The following is a 19,311-nucleotide window of genomic DNA, read 5'->3' as shown; positions in this document are numbered from 1 at the left end:
GAGCCCTGGATGCTTACCACCCCGAGTAATCCCTATGTGTACGTGGACAAGGACTTGCATGCAGAATTCATGCTGCACTCGGTCCCATGTTGGACGTACTTTTTGCAAATATCCGCTGGGATCACGCTTTATTGCAACTTGCTTGTCCAGTTTAGGACCAGCACTCTCCCTGCAAGTACTTCTTTAAGAAGAAAGTTCCTTCTCGAAGGGTCCAGCTCGAAATTTCCAACAGGCCAACCACAGGGGATGTTTCTCAGTTAGCCCCCCACTCACTCCTGTTTGACTTTACATTTTTCCCACAAGCACATGAGGAAAAATGCATGCACATGATGCAGAGCTATGCATGCAATGTTTATAGCTGAATCATCTGTATGCAAGGCGTTAATGATGCTCTGCATGCCTACGTTTGGAACACCAACCAGGTTGGATATACTAATTAACTGACGCCAGGCATGCATGCATCTAATATAATAAGGCATTCAGTTTAATATGTGACCATGTACAGGAGATGATCCCCAATCAAATAATTAACAAGAACTCACTCGTCCCAAACAAACAATCTTTAATTAAAGACCCGAACATAGAAAGCTGCCAAATTACAACAGTACAACTGACGGCAACAGCGCCCAGTTCAACATATAGTTGAACTGAACACATCCTCTCGTTTTGCTAATTGACCCGATTGACCATCAAGGTAATGGCGTCATTACCGAAGCTGCATGGACACACCAATGCCAAAACACGACCTACAATACAGATTACTAGTTCAGCCTAGCACGCTTCGCAATGTGTCGGTTACTTTCTTCTACATAATCATCCACTCCTAAATACCCATCACTTGCATCTCCATAACCTTCATCTGAGTTGTTGGCATCAGGGTCGTGGTTGCCGTACCCCTCCTTTGCATCACCGTATGCTTGCTCCTCATGTGCAGCATGCAGTTCTTGTACACCATCTCCATCTCCATCTTCATCTACACCATCAACCTGAAAATAATGCAGACCTTTGTTAGATCTACTTGATACAATATTAACAACAAACATTAAGGAGCAAGCGCACCTGCAGCGACAGAGAGGATACCACCGAGCTACCACTGATTGCGTGCACAGGATCACCCCCCTGGTTAACTAACCCTTCCGAATGAGCATTTGACTAAAACGAACAAGCAAGTGTTGTCAGACTAGGGCGAAGGAGTCATGTATGCAGTGATCAAAGAGCAGAGTTAGCGTACCTGGGGGCGACCATTCCACCCCTTGGAGCACTCTTCTCCTAAGGTCAAAGAAGAAGCAGTCCTTGAGTCTGCTGAATCTGCCATTGGCAACCTCTCAAAATACAATAGTTGTGAGCTCTTCCTGGGGCTTGAGCGCAGCCCTCATTTGTACACACGCACGGGCTATCTCCCGCTCATCAAGTTCGAATTTCAAACACAATCCCGCACACCAGCATCCACAAGCTGACAGAACAGTTGTCATCTGCATTTACTTATATAACAGGTTCAGCTAGCAAACTGGTACGTACATATATGGGAAGCTGTCACAATCGCTTGAAAACCTACGTACGCACTTGGTCACACACTATTAATCCATACATGGTAAGCAGGATCTAGTTCATCATAATTTTGATGAAAAACTTCAGAAAATTCCGAACACACCGTACTGACAGAATCAATCCACTTATCCGTTACAGGTAGAACTCGCTTAGCCATAATTCAAACTTATTACAAGTTCTCTTACAACCGTAAATGAAATATCTCTCATCTAGAACTGGATGATCCACTAGGTTCTACATCACTAGGTCAGCCTAAGTTCTGCAGCCTTGTGGCAATTGTTCCGGCGGTGCCCTTCGATGCCACAGTTCTTGCATCTCGCCAGCTTACGAGGTTGTTTCGGTACATCCCCCTGTTGAGGGCATGTTGTGCGTTTGTGGCCTTGCTGCCTGCATATCCCACAAAATCGTGTTCTCTTGCTTAAACCCTCGTATGGCGCTTTCTCTCTACTTGTCGTTGGTCTTCCAATTTGCTTCCGTTTAGCTAGCGGCAGCAAGGTTGAGAGAACATTACCAGACTCGTTTGCCGAGTTGCAGTCACCAGCCCCAATTGTTACATGTTCACCTTCTGTTCCTGCACACGGTGTTGATGGGGCCTTCATATTATCTCCTAGCCTATCTTCCAAACCCAAACCATCCCGCAGATCTGTGAATGGCTTCATCTCTGCTGCACAGTGTTTGAACAATGAAATCAGATGCTCATAAGCGGCCACACTACAGTCTCCCATTCTCACAAGTTCCATGGCTTTCATATACATATTGAAATGCCGAAAACTAAATGGGTTTTCTTGAGCATTGTCCCGCTGATACTGTGTGAGGTGTGCTGGAAGGATATCTCTTGCATCTCGTGTCCACCGCTTCAGAATGTGTTTTTTTGGGATCTCCGTCACACAGATGAAGTCCATTACCTGCAATTGTCATCATTAACGCAAGGACACCGATTGTTAGCTATATGGTGCACCTTCCTTATTTAATAATTTCAAAATGTATATATTTCATGATAAATAACACAGGTCCATCACCTTCAGGGCGTGGCTGTAGAGCAGGCCCATGTGTGCAAACTGGCCACACTCACAGTCAAACTCATCCCCTCCTTCCATAACTGATACCTTGTATGACGTTTTACACCACTTTTCCCTACGCGCTGCATCGGTATGTATTGCAATGTATTCTTTTCCTTTCTCAATCTCCTCAACCTGATATGCACCGCACTCATACAATATATGTCCGAATTGCTCAAACATAGCCCTAGTGTATATTTTCCCAGCATGCCTCTCTGTAGCCAAATTTGCTCGCATGAGTGGCCTCCCCTGGACAAGGAAATAAACTAGCGTTAGTCCATGCATTAACTTACTCAATGAGTAATCAAAACATATCATGCAGATTGTGCTTACTATTGTTGTATGCTTCTCCTCATAATTCTCTTCTGCCTCCCTGTCAAATATTAAGCTCATATACTTCCTTACAAATATATGCATTGGGCTCCCAGGCGGCACATAGTTCTTTAACATGTGGTTAGCACTTTCACTCCGTTGTGTGCTAGTCATTTTTGCGCAGAACACACCTTTGAAGAAAGGCTTCGCCCACTTGTGCCTTATCTCATACAAATTTGTCATGTAATCATGGTTCTTCAGATTGTATTTCTCTATTAGGTATTTCCATCCCTCCTCAAACTCCTCTATGGTTAACATGTGATTGACAACCTTGCGGAACTCGGGCCGGAAGTCACTATCTTTTGAATACAAGGGACCAAGTGACTCTTTTGCCTTCTTTAGCACATGCCACTTGCACCATCGGTGAGCTGTGCCGGGCATCACCTTACTTATGGCCACCTCCATAGCCCTGTTATGATCTGCATAGGTACGGATTGGAGCACCATTAGATTTACCAGCTTGTTGTTACACAGTTATAAAGAAACTACTTTCATTCTCAACTGATGTTTTGCATACCTGTCAAGATTGTTTGCGGTGCCTTACCACCCATTATCCTAATGAATTCTGAGAAAACCCATTCAAATGTTTCAACTGTTTCACTTCGCACCAAAACTCCAGCCAGGATTATGCTCTGAAAATGATTGTTCACACCCACAAATAAACCAAACGGCATGTTGTAGAGGTTTGTCCGGTAAGTTGTATCGAATGTAACCACGTCACCAAAGAAGCTGTACTGCAGCCTGCTATTGCCGGTAGCCCACATCAAAGTGCTAATCCCGCCCTCCTTATCTGCGTCCACACAATAAGTGAATTGGGGGTCCTTTGAACACAGTTCTTGGAATACTTCCATTGTTTTCCTCACATCGTCTTCTGACTATTCCCGGCTAATCTTCCCACACAGATTCCGCAAAGCCCTCTTCGTGAATGGTACATTCTCCATCTTCCCAAAGAAGCTACCAATGATACTATACACTTTTGCTAGATTCACATTATTTTGCCTCAGCTGTTTCACAAGGTCCCTACTGTATTGATCAATATGCTTGTGCGACGGCCAATGGAGTGTCTGTCCATATGTGTGTGTCAATGCATGGTTGTGCACATCCCGGTGCTCCGCTATGTACCATCCATTATCCTTTGAACGCAACAGCCTTACTAGCGCGGGGCACTGACAGCGACAAGACCGCGTGGTCTCCACAATTGGCTTCCCCTGGTGATACCAAAAACAAAGGTGCACAGTCAGTACATACCACATGAGCATTTTCCACATCAAGTAAAACACTCATGTGTGTTCATATCTAATATGACTAATCATACCGCACATCCACAGACTATCTCCTGCATGCACTTCATCCGGTTCACATTTAGCCGGCTCTTTCCGTACCGAATTCCAAAGCCTTTTTCCCAGGAATATAAATTGTAGAAGTCGTATGCTTCACCAAGTGTGTCGAATGATGTTCCTATCTTTGGAATAATTACAATGTCACCTGGATCGTCCGCAAATTGCCGTACAGTTTTCTCGAAGGCGGTTACTCTATCTGCACAAGGAGCCCTACTGGGAGCAGCAGCACCCACGCGCACTCTACTCAATGGGCAAAACAAGGACACATAATATTTTTGTTCACTATGTTGAAACTGAATTATGCAGGTCTGACATATCAATCAGCTACATATAGGCTGTATGTACTTTTCCATCAAATCTAGAATGCACAATTAAGGTGGTGCTTTTGGTTTACTGAAAACTGAAGCATGTATGCCTGACATGAAGAATTATTGCAGTTGACAGCTTATATATCTCTACTCTCATGAGCGAATCCACACAATTAATATATGATATCCCCATTTCACACTTTGTACTTTTCACATCACTTTTTTCCTCCAGAAGACAACTCATACATGATATACAATGTCTGAATTTCCACTGACCTATCATCTTCTGCTACTAACTACGTTTTTCCTTCTAATTTCTTTACTACTGTAAGTTCAAAGCATACGGAATACCAAACGAGAATCAGTGGTACCTTTGTGTCCATCCTGGCGTTTTTGGGTCCATTTGCTCTATTGACTGCTCTAAACACTGCGCCTTCTCTGCACTCCCTGCCTCTGGCGACTCCCTTTCCAGGAAAATTTGGCCGTCCGCACTAGAAACTGCCCCCGGTGGAACATCTAACCCTGGCGCGGCGCTCGCCGCAAACCGCATCGGCTCCATGCTGCCGTCGTTGTCATTCACCTCCTCTAGTAGTGGTCTGTAAAATCCCACAGGAATTAGAAGTGCGGGGCGATGCACTCCCGGTGAAACAAGCAGATCCACTTCAACATAAGGGGGCGTAGATCAGATTCTGGCCTGTTTATAGGTTGCATCAGGAACTCCATGGCCGCCGGTGATCTTCCGAGCTTTCTACCGCCATCGCCGCAGTAGATATCCCCACTGTCCGGTCGCCCGAGTAGAAAACCTATCCCGATTTAGCTGCCTTACCTACCAGCAGCGCACCTACCCGCATTTACTGTGCGACGTCACGGAGCTATCGGAATCCGGTGATCTGGTCCATGGATCAGGACGCCGGCGGCTTCCCGATCCATGGCTCGGTTGTCTCACTGTGGACGGCGTCCGCACTTCCGTTCGCTCAGGCCCACATGCAAGCACATTTTACCTTTTTTTACTGTTGCGCGTGAACCCGCTGCCTGGTCCGGTCAGTCAATGTTTCCAATCTTACAGCGATTCTGGACAGATGTGATTCCGAGCTCACAGGAGCTCGCGATCACATACTCCGCGTCCGCTGAGTTGTCAATTCAACCACACCTGGAAACTTAATATCGGTAGCAAGGTATTTAGTAGCAAAGTAATATGATAGTAGTGGTAATGGTAGCAAAAGTAATATTTTTGGTTTTATAATAATTGTAACAGTAGCAACAGAAAAGTAAATAAGCGAAGAACAATATATGAAAAGCTCGTAGGCAATGGATCAGTGATGGAGAATTATGTCGGATGCGATCGATCATGCAACAGTTATAGCATAGGGTGACACAGAACTAGCTCTTGTTCATCAATGTAATGTAGGCATGTATTCCGAATATAGTCATACATGCTTATGGAAAAGAACTTGCATGACATCTTTTGTCCTACCCTCCCGTGGCAGCGGCGTCCTATTGGAAACTAAGGGATATTAAGGCCTCCTTTTAATAGAGTACAGGACCAAAGCATTAACACATAGTGAATACATGAACTCCTCAAACTACGGTCATCACCGGTAATGGTCCCGTTTATTGTCACTTCGGGGTTAACAGATCATAACACATAATAGGTGACTATAGACTTGCAAGATAGGATCAAGAACTCACATATATTCATGAAAACATAATAGGTTCAGATCTGAAATCATGGCACTCGGGCCCTAGTGACAAGCATTAAGCATAGCAAAGTCATAGCAACATCAATCTTAGAACATAGTGGATACTAGGGATCAAACCCTAACAAAACTAACTCGATTACATGATAAATATCATCCAACCCATCACCGTCCAGCAAGCCTACGATGGAATTACTCACGCACGGTGGTGAGCATCATGAAATTGGTGATGGAGGAAGGTTGATGATGACGATGGCGATGGATTCCCCTCTCCAGAGCCCCGAGCGGACTCCAGATCAGCCCTCCCGAGAGTGATTAGGGCTTGGCGGCGGCTCCGTATCGTAAAACACGATGAATCCTTCTCTCTCATTTTTTCTCCCCGAACACGAATATATGGAGTTGGAGTTGAAGTCGATGGAGCGTCCAGGGGCCCACGAGGCAGGGGCGCGCCCAGGGGGTAGGCGCGCCCCCACCCTCGTGGATAGTGTGTGGGCCCCCTGACGTGGATTCTTCTTCCGGTATTTTTTATATATTCCAAAAATAATCTTCGTTGATTTTCAGGTCATTTTGAGAACTTTTATTTCTGCACAAAAATAACACCATGGCAATTCTGCTGAAAACAGCGTCAGTCCGGGTTAGTTCCATTCAAATCATGCAAGTTAGAGTCCAAAACAAGGGTAAAAGTGTTTGGAAAAGTAGATACGACGAGGACGTATCAACTCCCCCAAGCTTAAACCTTTGCTTGTCCTCAAGCAATTCAGTTGATAAACTAAAAGTGATAAAGAAAAACTTTTACAAACTCTGTTTGCTCTTGTTGTTGTAAATATGCAAAGCCAGTATTCAAGTTTTCAGCAAAGATTATGAACTAACCATATTCACAATAACATTTAGGTCTCATGTTTACTCTTCAATGGCATAATCAGCTAGCGAGAAATAATAACAAATCTCGGATGACAACACTTTCTCAAAACAATCATGATATGATATAACAAGATGGTATCTCGCTAGCCCTTTCTGAGACCACAAAACATAAATGCAGAGCACCTTTAAAGATCTAGGACTGACTAGACATTGTAATTCATGGTAAAAGAGATCCGGTCACAGTCATACTCAATGTAAACTAACAGTAATGGATGCAAATGACAGCGGTGCTCTCCAGCTGGTGCTTTTTAATAAGAGGATGATGACTCAACATAAAAGTAAATAGATAAGCCCTTCACAGAGGGAAGCAGGGATTTGTAGAGGTGCCAGAGCTCGGTTTTGAAATAGATATGAATAATATTTTGAGCGGTATACTTTCATTGTCAACATAACAACCGAGAGATCTTGATATCTTCCATGCTACACACATTATAGGCGGTTCCCAAGCAAAATGGTAAAGTTTATACTCCCCCACCACCAACAAGCATCAATCCATGGCTCGCCCGAAACAATGGGTGCCTCCAACTAACAACAATCCTGTGGGAGTTTTGTTTGCAATTATTTTGATTTGATTTGAGCATGGGATTGGGCATCCCGGTGACCAGCCATTTTCTCATGAATGAGGAGCAGAGTCCACTCCTCTTGAGAATAACCCGCCTAGCATGGAGGATACAGACAACCTTAGTTGATACATGAGCTATTCGAGCATACAGAACATAATGTTTATTTGAAGGTTTAGAGTTTGGCACATACAAATTTACTTGGAATGGCAGGTAGATACCGTATATAGGTAGGTATGGTGGACTCATATGGAATAACTTTGGGGTTTATGTAATTGGATGCACAAGCAGTATTCCCGCTTAGTACAAGTGAAGGCTAGAAAAAGACTGGGAAGCGACCAGCTAGAGAGCGACAACAGTCATGAACATGCATTAAAATTAATCAACACCGAATGCAAGCATGAGTAGGATATAATGCACCATGAACATAAATATCGTGGAGGCTATGTTGATTTTGTTTCAACTACATGCGCGAACATGTGCCAAGTCAAGCCACTCGAATCGTTCAAAGGAGGATACCACCCTATCATACCACATCACAACCATCTTAATATCATGTTGGCACGCAAGGTGAACCATTATAAACTCCTAGCTAATTAAGCATGGCATAAGCAACTACAATCTCTAATTGTCATTGCAAATATGTTTCTTTCATAATTGGCTGAATCAGGAACGATGGACTAATCATATTTATAAAAACAAGAGAGGTCAAGTTCATACCAGCTTTCCTCATCTCAATAAGTTCATCATATAATCATCATTACTGCCTTTCACTTGCACGACCGAATAGTGTGAATAATAATAAACGTGCATTGGACTAAGATGGAATCTGCAAGCATTCAATTCAAGAAAGAAGACAAGGTAATATGGGCTCTTTGTTAGATCAACAATAATGCATATAAGAGTCACTCAACATTTTCATTATGGTCTTCTCCTCTCGACCCCCAAAGGAAAGAAAAGAAACAAAACTATTTACACGGGAAAGCTCCCAACAAGCAAAAGAAGAACGAGAAATCTTTTTGGGTTTTCTTTTTTAATTACTACTACATCATGGAAAGTAAACTAGCTAAAAGCTACAACTAATTTTTGTTTCTTAAGGTTTTTCAAACACACAGGAAGAAAATGAGAAAATGAAAATAAACTAGCATGGATGATACAATGAAAAAGTATGAGCACCGACAACTGGCATGAGTGTGTGAACATGAATGTAATGTTGGTGATAGATACGTACTCCCCCAAGCTTAGGCTTTGGCCTAAATTGGTCTATGCCCATGGATCAAAGTTGTAGCTGGGGTCGTACGGAGATGCATCAGCTATTGCCTGACGAGCTGCGGCTTGGAGGCGAGCTGCCTCTGTCCTCCTCTCGTACTCGGTCTCCTCCTCCCTGGTTATAACATATCTCCCTTTTGCCTGAAAGTCAAAGAAGGCAGGAGTAGGGAGAGTGACGTGATAGATGCGTCGTCTGTTAAAGATTAGTCAGTACTGGAGGAACTGATTGTTCCTCTCAACAACCTGATGACGAACCATGGCATTATAATCTAAATAAGCAGGAGGCAACTCAATATCATCTCACCAAAGAAATCTCCATCAATACTATTATTATGCAACCTACGTGCAACAATGGCCCCCAAGTTATATTGTCTATCTCCTAATACAGCACTCTTGAGAACACTAAGATCAGGAACACACATGTGACACGCCTCATCCTTACCATCTATGCATCTACCTATGAAGAGAGCAAAATAATGTATAGCAGGAAAATGAATGCTCCCTATGGTAGCTTGCGTGATTTCCCTAGATTCCCCCACTGTTATGCTAGCAACAAAGTCTTTATATTCAGATTTGCGAGGTTCACTAACATTACCCCACTATGGGAGTTTACAAGCAGTATTAAAAATCTTCAAAGTCCATGGTATACGATTTTATCATAGAGATCAAATAGGACAGTTTGAGAATTGTGTGATGATGTAAATTTAAACCTTCTCACAAATGAATCAGTCAAATAAAGGTACCGATGGCACTTATCTGCCACGAAGCTCTCAAGATCGGCGTTACGCACATATGCGTCAAATTCCTCCTTGATTCCTGCCCGAACCATGAAGTCCTCTGACGGCCATTCACAAGGCCGCACTTGAGCATCTCTTGGTAGTTCATTACCGGGCTCGCGTATTGCGGGCCTGGGACCTTGCTTCCTTGAGGAACCACCTTGGTACATTTTCCTAAACATATTTTCTTCCTCTGAAAAATTTCTAAAATTTTTAGTAACTCAAAAATAAAAGTGAACCAAACTCAACAAAATTGATAGCAACTACTCCTACAAGTGCCTAGAGGCCATATCATGCATTAAAACTACTTTCGACCATATAAATTTGACATGCAAGCTCAAGAACAGGGTCGCCTAAGCAGCAAAAATTTGCAATGAATAAAGCACTAGAACAAAAACTAATTGGACCATTGGAGGAGTCACATACCAAAGAACAATCCCCGAAAGCAGTTTTGTGAATGGAGCTTTGAGCGAGGAGATCGAAAATGGCAGCAAGATGAGCAAGAACTCGGGTTTGAGCTGGCTAGTGATTTTTTGGGAGGAAGAAGGAGTGTGTGGTGGCTGGAATAAGTGGAGGGAACCCATGTGGGGTCCACGAGGCAGGGGGCGCGCCCAGGGGGGTAGGCGTGCCCTCCACCCTCGTGGGCACGTGGCTGCTCCCCCTGTTGTGTTTTCAGTGCCAAATATTCTCAAATATTCTAGAAAAAATCATATTTAATTTTCAGGGCATTTGGAGAACTTTTATTTTTGGAGTATTTTTTATTGCATGGATAATTCAGAAAACAGACAGAAAATACTATTTTTACTTTATTTAATCTAAATAACAGAAAGTAAAAAGAGGGTACAGAGAGTTGTGTTTTCTAAATTCATCCATGTCATGCTCATCAAAAGGAATCCACTAACAAGGTTGATCAGGTCTAGTTAACAAACTCATTTCGAATAACATGAAACCGGAGAATTTTCGAATAACACTAGATTACCTCAGCGGGGATATGCATGTCCCCAACAATAAGAATATCATATTTCTTCTTGACAGTAGAAAGAGGAAATTCAAAACCTCCAATAGTGATTGTTGAAATTTTTCCAATAGAATTGATACTGTGGACTTGAGGTTGTTTCCTTGGAAAGTGTACGGTATGCTCATTACCATTAACGTGAAAAGTGACATTGCCTTTGGTGCAATCAATAACAGCGCCTGCAGTATTCAAGAAGGGTCTTCCAAGAATAATAGACATACTATCGTCCTCGGGAATATCAAGAATAACAAAGTCCGTTAAAATAGTAACGTTTGCAACCACAACAGGCACATCCTCACAAATACCGACAGGTATAGCAGTTGACTTATCAACCATTTGTAAAGATATTTCAGTAGGTGTCAACTTATTCAAATCAAGTCTACGATATAAAGAGAGAGGCATAACACTAACACCGGCTCCAAGATCACATAAAGCAGTTTTAACATAGTTTCTTTTAATGGAGCATGGTATAGTTGGTACTCCTGGATCTCCAATTTTCTTTGTCATTACACCCTTAAAAGTATAATTAGTAAGCATGGTGGACATTTCAGCTTCCTGAATCTTTCTTTTATTAGTAACAATTTCCTTCATATATTTAGCATAAGGATTCATTTTAAGCATATCAGTCAAACGCATACGCAAAAAGATAGGTCTAATCATTTCAGCAAAGCGCTCAAAATCCTCATCATCCTTTTTCTTGGATGGTTTAGGAGGAAAAGGCATGGGTCTCTGAACCCATGGTTCTCTTTCTTTACTGTACTTCCTAGCAACAAAGTCTCTCTTATCATAACGTTGATTCTTTGATTGTGGGTTATCAAGATCAACAGCAGGTTCAATCTCTACATCACTATCATTGCTAAGTTGAGCATCCACATGAACATCATCATTAACATTATCACTAGATTCATGTTCATTACCAAATTGTTTCAGCATCGGAAATAAAAATATCATTGGGATTCTGAGGTGTGTCAACAACAGGTTCACTAGAAGCATGCAAAGTCCTATCATTTTTCTTTTTCTTCCCCTTGAAGGACTAGGTGTATCAACATTAGCTCTCTGAGAATCTTGCTCAATTCTCTTGGGGTGGCCCTCATGATACAAAGGTTCCTGAGCCATTTTACCTCCTCTAGTCATAACTCTAACAGCATTATCATTCTTCTTACTATTTAATTCATTGAGCAAATCATTCTGAGCTTTAAGCACTTGTTCTACTTGAGTGGTAACCATAGAATCATGTTTACTAATAAGTTCAAGTTCACCTTTAACTATAGACATATAATCACTCAAGTGTTCAAGCATATCAGCATTGTGTTTCAATTGTCTACCAACATAAGCATTGAAGTTTTCTTGTTTAACAATAAAATCATCAAACTCATCCAAGCATTAGCTAGCAGACCTATTACGAGGAATTTAACCTTCATCAAATCTATAGAGAAAATTCACCTTTACTACATGTGTCGCGTTATCAAGGCCATGTATTTCTTCAATAGGTGGTAAATTCTTAACATCTTCAGCTTTAATACCTTTTTCTTTCATAGATTTCTTTGCATCTTGCATATCTTCAGGACTGAGAAATAGAATACCCCTTTTCTTCGGAGTTGGCTTAGGAGTTGGTTCAGGAAGTGTCCAATTACTTTCATTAGTCAACATATTATTCAATAGCAATTCAGCTTGATCAACAGTTCTTTTCCTGAAAACACAACCAACACAACTATCCAGGTAGTCTCTGGAAGCATCGGTTATGTAACACCCTCGATGCGACTATAGCTCCCACGTGTCGAGGCACGACTTAGAGGCATAATCGCATTGAAGGCATATGTCGCAAGTTAGGCAATCTTCACAACATCCCATGTAATGTAAATAATAAAGGCGGAAAGCAAACTCAACGGGCTCCTCGTTAGCGAACTTGTCTCCCGGCTCTACCCAAACAAGACAAACAAGCAACAAGGATACAATCAACCACGTGCAAGACCAAGCAATATGATACAATGATGATATGCTATGCGGAATGTGATGCGGGATGCAAAAATGCAAGATATGACAGGAAATGCATGAACCTAGCCTAAACATGGAAATCCAAGTGTGCCACTGGAAAGATGAGATGAAATCGCTTGAAAACGATATAAAGAACGATGAAATTAGAGTTACGGTTTGGAAATGGCAAGCGATTCAAAAATGACACCGGTTTGCGATTTACAGCAAGTAGCCATCTAAATGCAATGAGATGAACATGCTACAACACCCAAACATGACAACAAAATACATGGCAGGGATGCATTCATGATTCTTAACAAAAGTCTAGCACTGGGCTACGGCCAATTCCTCCATTAACAGGTTCAAACAAGCATGGCAAAAATGCAAATGACAAGCAGATCTCAGACTTAGTGAAATTAACACTTGTCTGGAATTTCAGATCAGTTAGCCCTCTTCGGAGCAACAAAACTACATGCTACAAGACCTGAACAAGGCAAAGTAAAGCATGGCATGGAGCTACTCAAAGAGCTTAACAAAAGTCCCTTAGTGACCTTGAGCCAAAAGGGATCACAAAATATAAATGCAAGCATGTGAACATAGCAAAAACATAATCAGTTTTCAGACTTTGTGAAAACTGACACATGCTGAAATATAACTCAAGTAGGCATGTTTACGAGCTCGATGCACTCACTACGGTGCAAGTCATGGCAATACAAGCATACACCCATCAAGAAGGCACAAAATTCAAGCTAGACATGACAAGAACAATAGCATAGCATGCACGGATCAACTACAACATCATCGGCAAAATTGCAAACAAGTTGACAATCTGCCCAGATTCACAAAGTAGCAAAAGTAGAGATCGATTGACTCAAGCTAGGGTGCTCCATAATTGCAAACAAAGAAATGGATGGATAGAGCACTACAAGATTAACAAAACACCCTTACTGATCATCCTCAAAAGAGGCACGGATCACTAGGAAACAACATGAACATATGGCAACATGAGATAAACAGCTCCAGGACTTAGTGAAATTGCTAAGTCCCTGAAAACAGAATTAGCAAGTGCACCACTTTGCAAGCTTGCACAAGTCACCACACACATCACAAAAATACATGGGTTGCACCTCTGGAAAGATGACAAAACCTTTAACAAAACACATGTAGAGCATCAGGGCATAGCATGCACACATTAATCATGGCAAAAATGACAAAAACCTAAATGGAGTAGCAGATCTGACAATTAACTCAGGTAGCCCTCTTCTAACAGCATTTCGGGCATCAAGATGAACTCAAATGAAAATGATGCAATGGAATGAAATGATGTAATCTCTGAGATGAACATTTTGATATGCTATATGCATGAATCGGAGCTACGAATGCAAAGTTACGGGGCTACAAACAGAGGCTCTTGGATCTGCAATTTCGGGAGTTAGAGAAAAAAACGACCTAGGGTTTCCAGATCTGCACGCAAACCGAGGCGGCGGCGCGAGCACTGTTCACCGGCGAGTCGGTGGCGGCCGGGCCGACGAGGAGAAGGTGAGGACGAGGGCGGCCGGCGCCGGGCTTGAACGACGGCGAGCGGGCTCGGCCGCGGCGACGAGTGGCGGAGGAGGACGGGCGCGGGGCGGCCGGCGGCTTGCTCCGGCGGGTCGGCAATGGCGCCCACGGCGGCGCGGCGAGGCAAAGGCGGCCGGCAGCGGCTCGGTGGCGGCGGAGCGAGGAGAAGGGAGCGGGCGCGCGACGGCGGAGGGAGTGGGCCGCGGGGCCTGGCCCGGGCCGCGGCGGGCTTCGGCGGCGGCGGCGGCGCGATGCCACGTGGCGGGCGGTGGTTGGCGCGGGCGGCGGAGCGGACGCGTCCGGCCGGGGCGGACGTGTCCGGCCGGCGCCGATCTGGGATTTAGGGTTTCGGGGAGAGGGGATCCGGGATATTTTGAGGGGGACCTATTTATAGGCATAGAGGGAGCTAGGAGAGTCCAAATGAGGTGCGGTTTTCGGCCACGCGATCATGATCGAACGCTCTAGATGATGGAGCAGAGTTAGGTGGGTTTTGGGCCAAATTGGAGGGGTGTTTGGCTGCAACACACACGAGGCCTTTTCGGTCCCTCGGTTAACCGTTGGAGTATCAAACGAAGTCCAAAATATACGAAACTTGACAGGCGGTCTACCAGTAGTAAACAAAGGCCGCTTGGCAAGTCTCGGTCCAATCCGGAAATGTTTAATCCCCACACACGAAAGAAAGCTAGAAATGACCACCGGAGGAGAACGAAGCGCCGGAATGCAAAACGAACAACGGGGAAAATGCTCGAATGCATGAGACGAACACGTATGCAGATGCAATGCACATGATGACATGATATGAGATGCATGACAATGACAACAACACACGGAGACAAAACCCGAACCCGAGGAAATAAATATAACTTAACGCCGGAAACGGCAAGAGTTGGAGTACAAATTGGAAAGTTACATCCGGGGTGTTACAGGTTAGTCCATTATAAAAGATATCAAGTATTTCATTTTCTTGAGAGGATGATCAGGCAAAGCATTAAGTAATCGGAGAAGCCTCCCCCAAGCTTGTGGGAGACTCTCTTCTTCAATTTGCACAAAATTATATATTTCCCTTAAAGCAACTTGTTTCTTATGAGCGGGGAAATATTTAGCAGAGAAGTAATAAATCATATCCTGGGGACTACGCACACAACCAGGATCAAGAGAATTAAACCATGTTTTAGCGTCACCCTTTAATGAGAACGGAAACAACTTAAGGATAAAGTAATAGCGAGTTTTCTCATCATGAGTAAACAGGGTGGCTATATCATTTAATTTAGTAAGATGTTCCACAACAGTTTCAGATTCATAGCCATAAAAAGGATATGATTCAACCAAAGTAATTAACTCAGGATCGACAGAGAAATTATAATCCTTGTCAGTAATAAAGATAGGTGAAGTAGCAAAAGTAGGGTCATATTTCATTCTAGCATTCAAAGACTTTTCTTTAAGCTTAGCTAACAGTTTCTTAAGATCAGATCTATCGTTGCAAGCTAAAAAGTCTCTAGCATTTGTTTATCCATAACATAACCCTCAGGCACAACAGGCAATTCATATCTAGGGGGAAAATCTTCATCATCACTTTCAATAATTTCATTCTCTCTAGCCCTAGCAAGTTGTTCATCAAGAAATTCACCTAGTGGCACAGTAGTATCAAGCACAAAAGTAGTTTCATCATAAGCATCATGCAGAGCAGAAGTGGCATCATCAATAACATGCGACCTATCAGAATCAATAGCATGTGCAGGTGTCGCAAGTTTACTCAAAACAGAAGGTGAATCAAGTGCAGAGCTAGATGGCAGTTCCTTACCTCCCCTCGTAGTTGAGGGAAAAATCTTGGTTCTTTTATCTTTCGAGTTCTTCATAGTGATCAAAAGATATAAATCTCAAATGACTCAAAGAATAGAGCTATGCTCCCCGACAACGGCGCCAGAAAATAGTCTTGATAACCCACAAGTATAGGGGATCACAACAGTTTTCGAGGGTAAAGTATTCAACCCAAATTTATTGATTCGACACAAGGGGAGCCAAAGAATGTTCTCAAGTATTAGCAGCTGAGTTGTCAATTCAACCACACCTGGAAACTTAATATCGGTAGCAAGGTATTTAGTAGCAAAGTAATATGATAGTAGTAGTAACGGTAGAAAAAGTAATATTTTTGGTTTTATAGTAATTGTAACAGTAGCAACGGAAAAGTAAATAAGCGAAGAACAATATATGAAAAGCTCGTAGGCAATGGATCGGTGATGGAGAATTATGTCGGATGCGATCGATCATGCAACAGTTATAACATAAGGTGACACATAACTAGCTCTAGTTCATCAATATAATGTAGTCATGTATTCCGAATATAGTCATACGTGCTTATGGAAAAGAACTTGCATGACATCTTTTGTCCTACCCTCCCGTGGCAGCGGCGTCCTATTGGAAACTAAGGGATATTAAGGCCTCCTTTTAATAGAGTACCGGACCAAAGCATTAACACATAGAGAATACATGAACTCCTTAAACTACGGTCATCACCGGTAATCGTCCCGATTATTGTCACTTCGGGTTAACGGATCATAACACATAATAGGTGACTATAGACTTGCAAGATAGGATCAAGAACTCACATATATTCATGAAGATATAATAGGTTCAGATCTGAAATCATGGCACTCGGGCCCCAGTGACAAGCATTAAGCATAGCAAAGTCATATCAACATCAATCTTAGAACATAGTGGATACTAGGGATCAAACCCTAACAAAACTAACTTGATTACATGATAAATCTGATCCAACCCATCACCGTCCAGCAAGCCTACGATGGAATTACTCATGCACGGCGGTGAGCATCATTAAATTGGTGATGAAGAAAGGTTGATGATGACGATGGCGACGGATTCCCCCCTCCGGGGCCCCGAACGGACTCCAGATCAGCCCTCCCGAGAGAGTTTAGGGCCTTGCGGCGGCTCCGTATTGTAAAACGTGATGAATCCTTCTCTCTGATTTTTTTTCTCCCCGAACACGAATATATGGAGTTGGAGTTGAGGTCGGTGGAGCGACAGGGGGCCCACGAGCCAGGGGCGCGCCCAGGGGGGTAGGCGCGCCCCCCCCACCCTCGTGGACAGGGTGTGGGCCCTTGACGTGGATTCTTCTTCTAGTATTTTTTTTATATATTTCAAAAATAATCTGCGTTGATTTTCAGGTCATTCCGAGAACTTTTATTTCTGCACAAAAATAATACCATGGCAATTCTACTGAAAACAATGTCAGTCCGGGTTAGTTCCATTCAAATCATACAAGTTAGAGTTCAAAACAAGTGCAAAAGTGTTTGGAAAAGTAGATACGACGGAGACGTATCAGTACACGTCCCATCAGTGCCCCCATTCCTCGCCAGGAGTGGGCAGAGGTCCTCAGTGTCGTATTTGCACCAGAGGCCGGACACGCCGTACTTGCACCGGACGCCCGACGCGTCGTTCGCATGGGTGCCACCGTTCACCTTGACCGTGGCCCACTGGATGCCAACGCGCTGGTCCGTAGGCACGACCGCCTCCTTGGCCCAGGTGTCCACCTGGGCGCAGTAGAGAAACATGGTCGTCGCATCCTCGAGCTAGTGATCTCCGATGAAATAGCCAACTTGGAGCTCGAGATCGCGCTCCAGATGTACCGTGAGCGTGTCGATCGCTTGGACAAACGCCTGCACGAGTTCAGGCAGAGCCAAGAGCTACCGTAGGCAAGGGCTCCTAGTCATGGTCTCATGGATGCGTTTAATTTTGTTGAATCGTTTCGACGTGGATAGCTATGTATCCACAGCCATCATAGTATTGCTCTGTTTATTTCTCTGTTTCATTGCGTGTACTCTATTTTTCGTTCTTATATGTTATGTTTCAATGTGTGTATATACACTTTCCATTCTGTATATGTGAATGATAACAGCTAGATTCATATTAGTATACAAAAACAGATAGAAAATAGAATTTATAATATATATAGTGTTACTATTCATCACCCAAGGTGCAGAATAAGTTATTCTTTATCCGAGGTAATCTTACAATCGCTTTCTAAATAAATTACGTTTAGAATATAAATAGTTACATGCATATTGTTCCAATATGTAAAATTTTGTATTAAAAAACAAAAATGTAGGTTGTAAGACCAGAAAAATCTCATTTTATGTATGTTTTACACTATATTTTTACATTCGTAATTTTACGTAATATAGAATATTTTTTACTGCGAGTACATATTTTCTTAAGTTCTCTTTTTATGTATGAAATAAGACATAATTTATGAAACGTAAAAATACGGTCCATTCATGTCAAAATAGAGAGGGGGTAAAGAATAATTATTCCTCACCCAGGGTGACGAATTCTGATAATATTATCAGAATAGTTATTCTGATAATACTTCGGCACTGCACGCTCAACGCAAGTGCACGTCATTGTTTGAACCAAGTGTGCTGCAGTACTGAGGCGAGTGAACTTCCCGTGGTAAAAAACTGCACGCAGTGTTTTTTCTATTACTGTTTTCGCTCTAGTTTATTAACCGTTTGTCGGAACGAGACGTGTAATATATTGTTGAAAAGCTATGAATTAGGCGCAACTTCGCCATGTTAAACACTTTTTAAGATTCCTCACGGTTTAAGAGCAGTTTTGAAAATGGTGCGGCCCACAACGAGTGGCAGCGAGCGTATTTCACATTTTTTTCAAAACCGATCTTCGGAATGAAGCAAATGATACACTGTTGGATAGATATCGTCGAGGCGCATCTTTTTCATATCTACTTGTTTCTCTAATTCGTTACGGTTTAAGAGTAGTTTCAAATTTACCAAATCGCAGAATTCTGTTTTTCAATTTTTTTCAAATTTTCGGTACTGTTTTCGCTCTAGTTTTTTAATCGTTTATCGAAACTAGGCGTGTAATATGTCGTTGGAAATC

General features: G+C 42.8%; 2 protein-coding genes across 5 annotated transcripts; both read right to left on the bottom strand.

Annotated features, from left to right (window-relative positions):
• Positions 1–552: 552 nt before the first annotated feature.
• Positions 553–1,461, bottom strand: LOC147976113 (uncharacterized). Its single transcript, XM_087518552.1, has 3 exons — positions 1,232–1,461; positions 1,060–1,152; positions 553–986 (listed from the first exon to the last, which is right to left on the bottom strand). Exons 1-3 carry the CDS (start codon positions 1,313–1,315, stop codon positions 762–764), a joined length of 402 nt encoding a protein of 133 aa, XP_087374678.1. The 5' UTR covers positions 1,316–1,461; the 3' UTR covers positions 553–761.
• A 195-nt stretch (positions 1,462–1,656) lies between these two features.
• Positions 1,657–5,631, bottom strand: LOC125551985 (protein FAR1-RELATED SEQUENCE 5-like). 4 transcript variants are annotated; one of them, XM_048715417.2, is made up of 7 exons: positions 5,320–5,631; positions 4,997–5,221; positions 4,293–4,557; positions 3,495–4,185; positions 2,940–3,397; positions 2,568–2,855; positions 1,657–2,453 (listed from the first exon to the last, which is right to left on the bottom strand). In XM_048715417.2, exons 4-7 carry the CDS (start codon positions 3,826–3,828, stop codon positions 1,791–1,793), a joined length of 1,743 nt encoding a protein of 580 aa, XP_048571374.2. In that variant the 5' UTR covers positions 3,829–4,185; positions 4,293–4,557; positions 4,997–5,221; positions 5,320–5,631; the 3' UTR covers positions 1,657–1,790. The 4 variants fall into 4 exon arrangements, with proteins under 4 accessions (XP_048571374.2, XP_048571376.2, XP_048571375.2 ...); XM_048715419.2 differs by having other exon boundaries at positions 4,293–4,530; XM_048715418.2 differs by having other exon boundaries at positions 4,293–4,527.
• Between the last annotated feature and the right edge of the window lie 13,680 nt (positions 5,632–19,311).

The sequence above is a fragment of the Triticum urartu genome, chromosome 4A, assembly GCF_056163025.1.
Source record: "Triticum urartu cultivar PI428250 chromosome 4A, HENAU_Tu73, whole genome shotgun sequence".
Lineage (NCBI taxonomy): Eukaryota > Viridiplantae > Streptophyta > Magnoliopsida > Poales > Poaceae > Triticum > Triticum urartu.
Note: the sequence above shows the minus strand (reverse complement) of the source record. Positions and strands in the feature narration are given on the sequence as shown.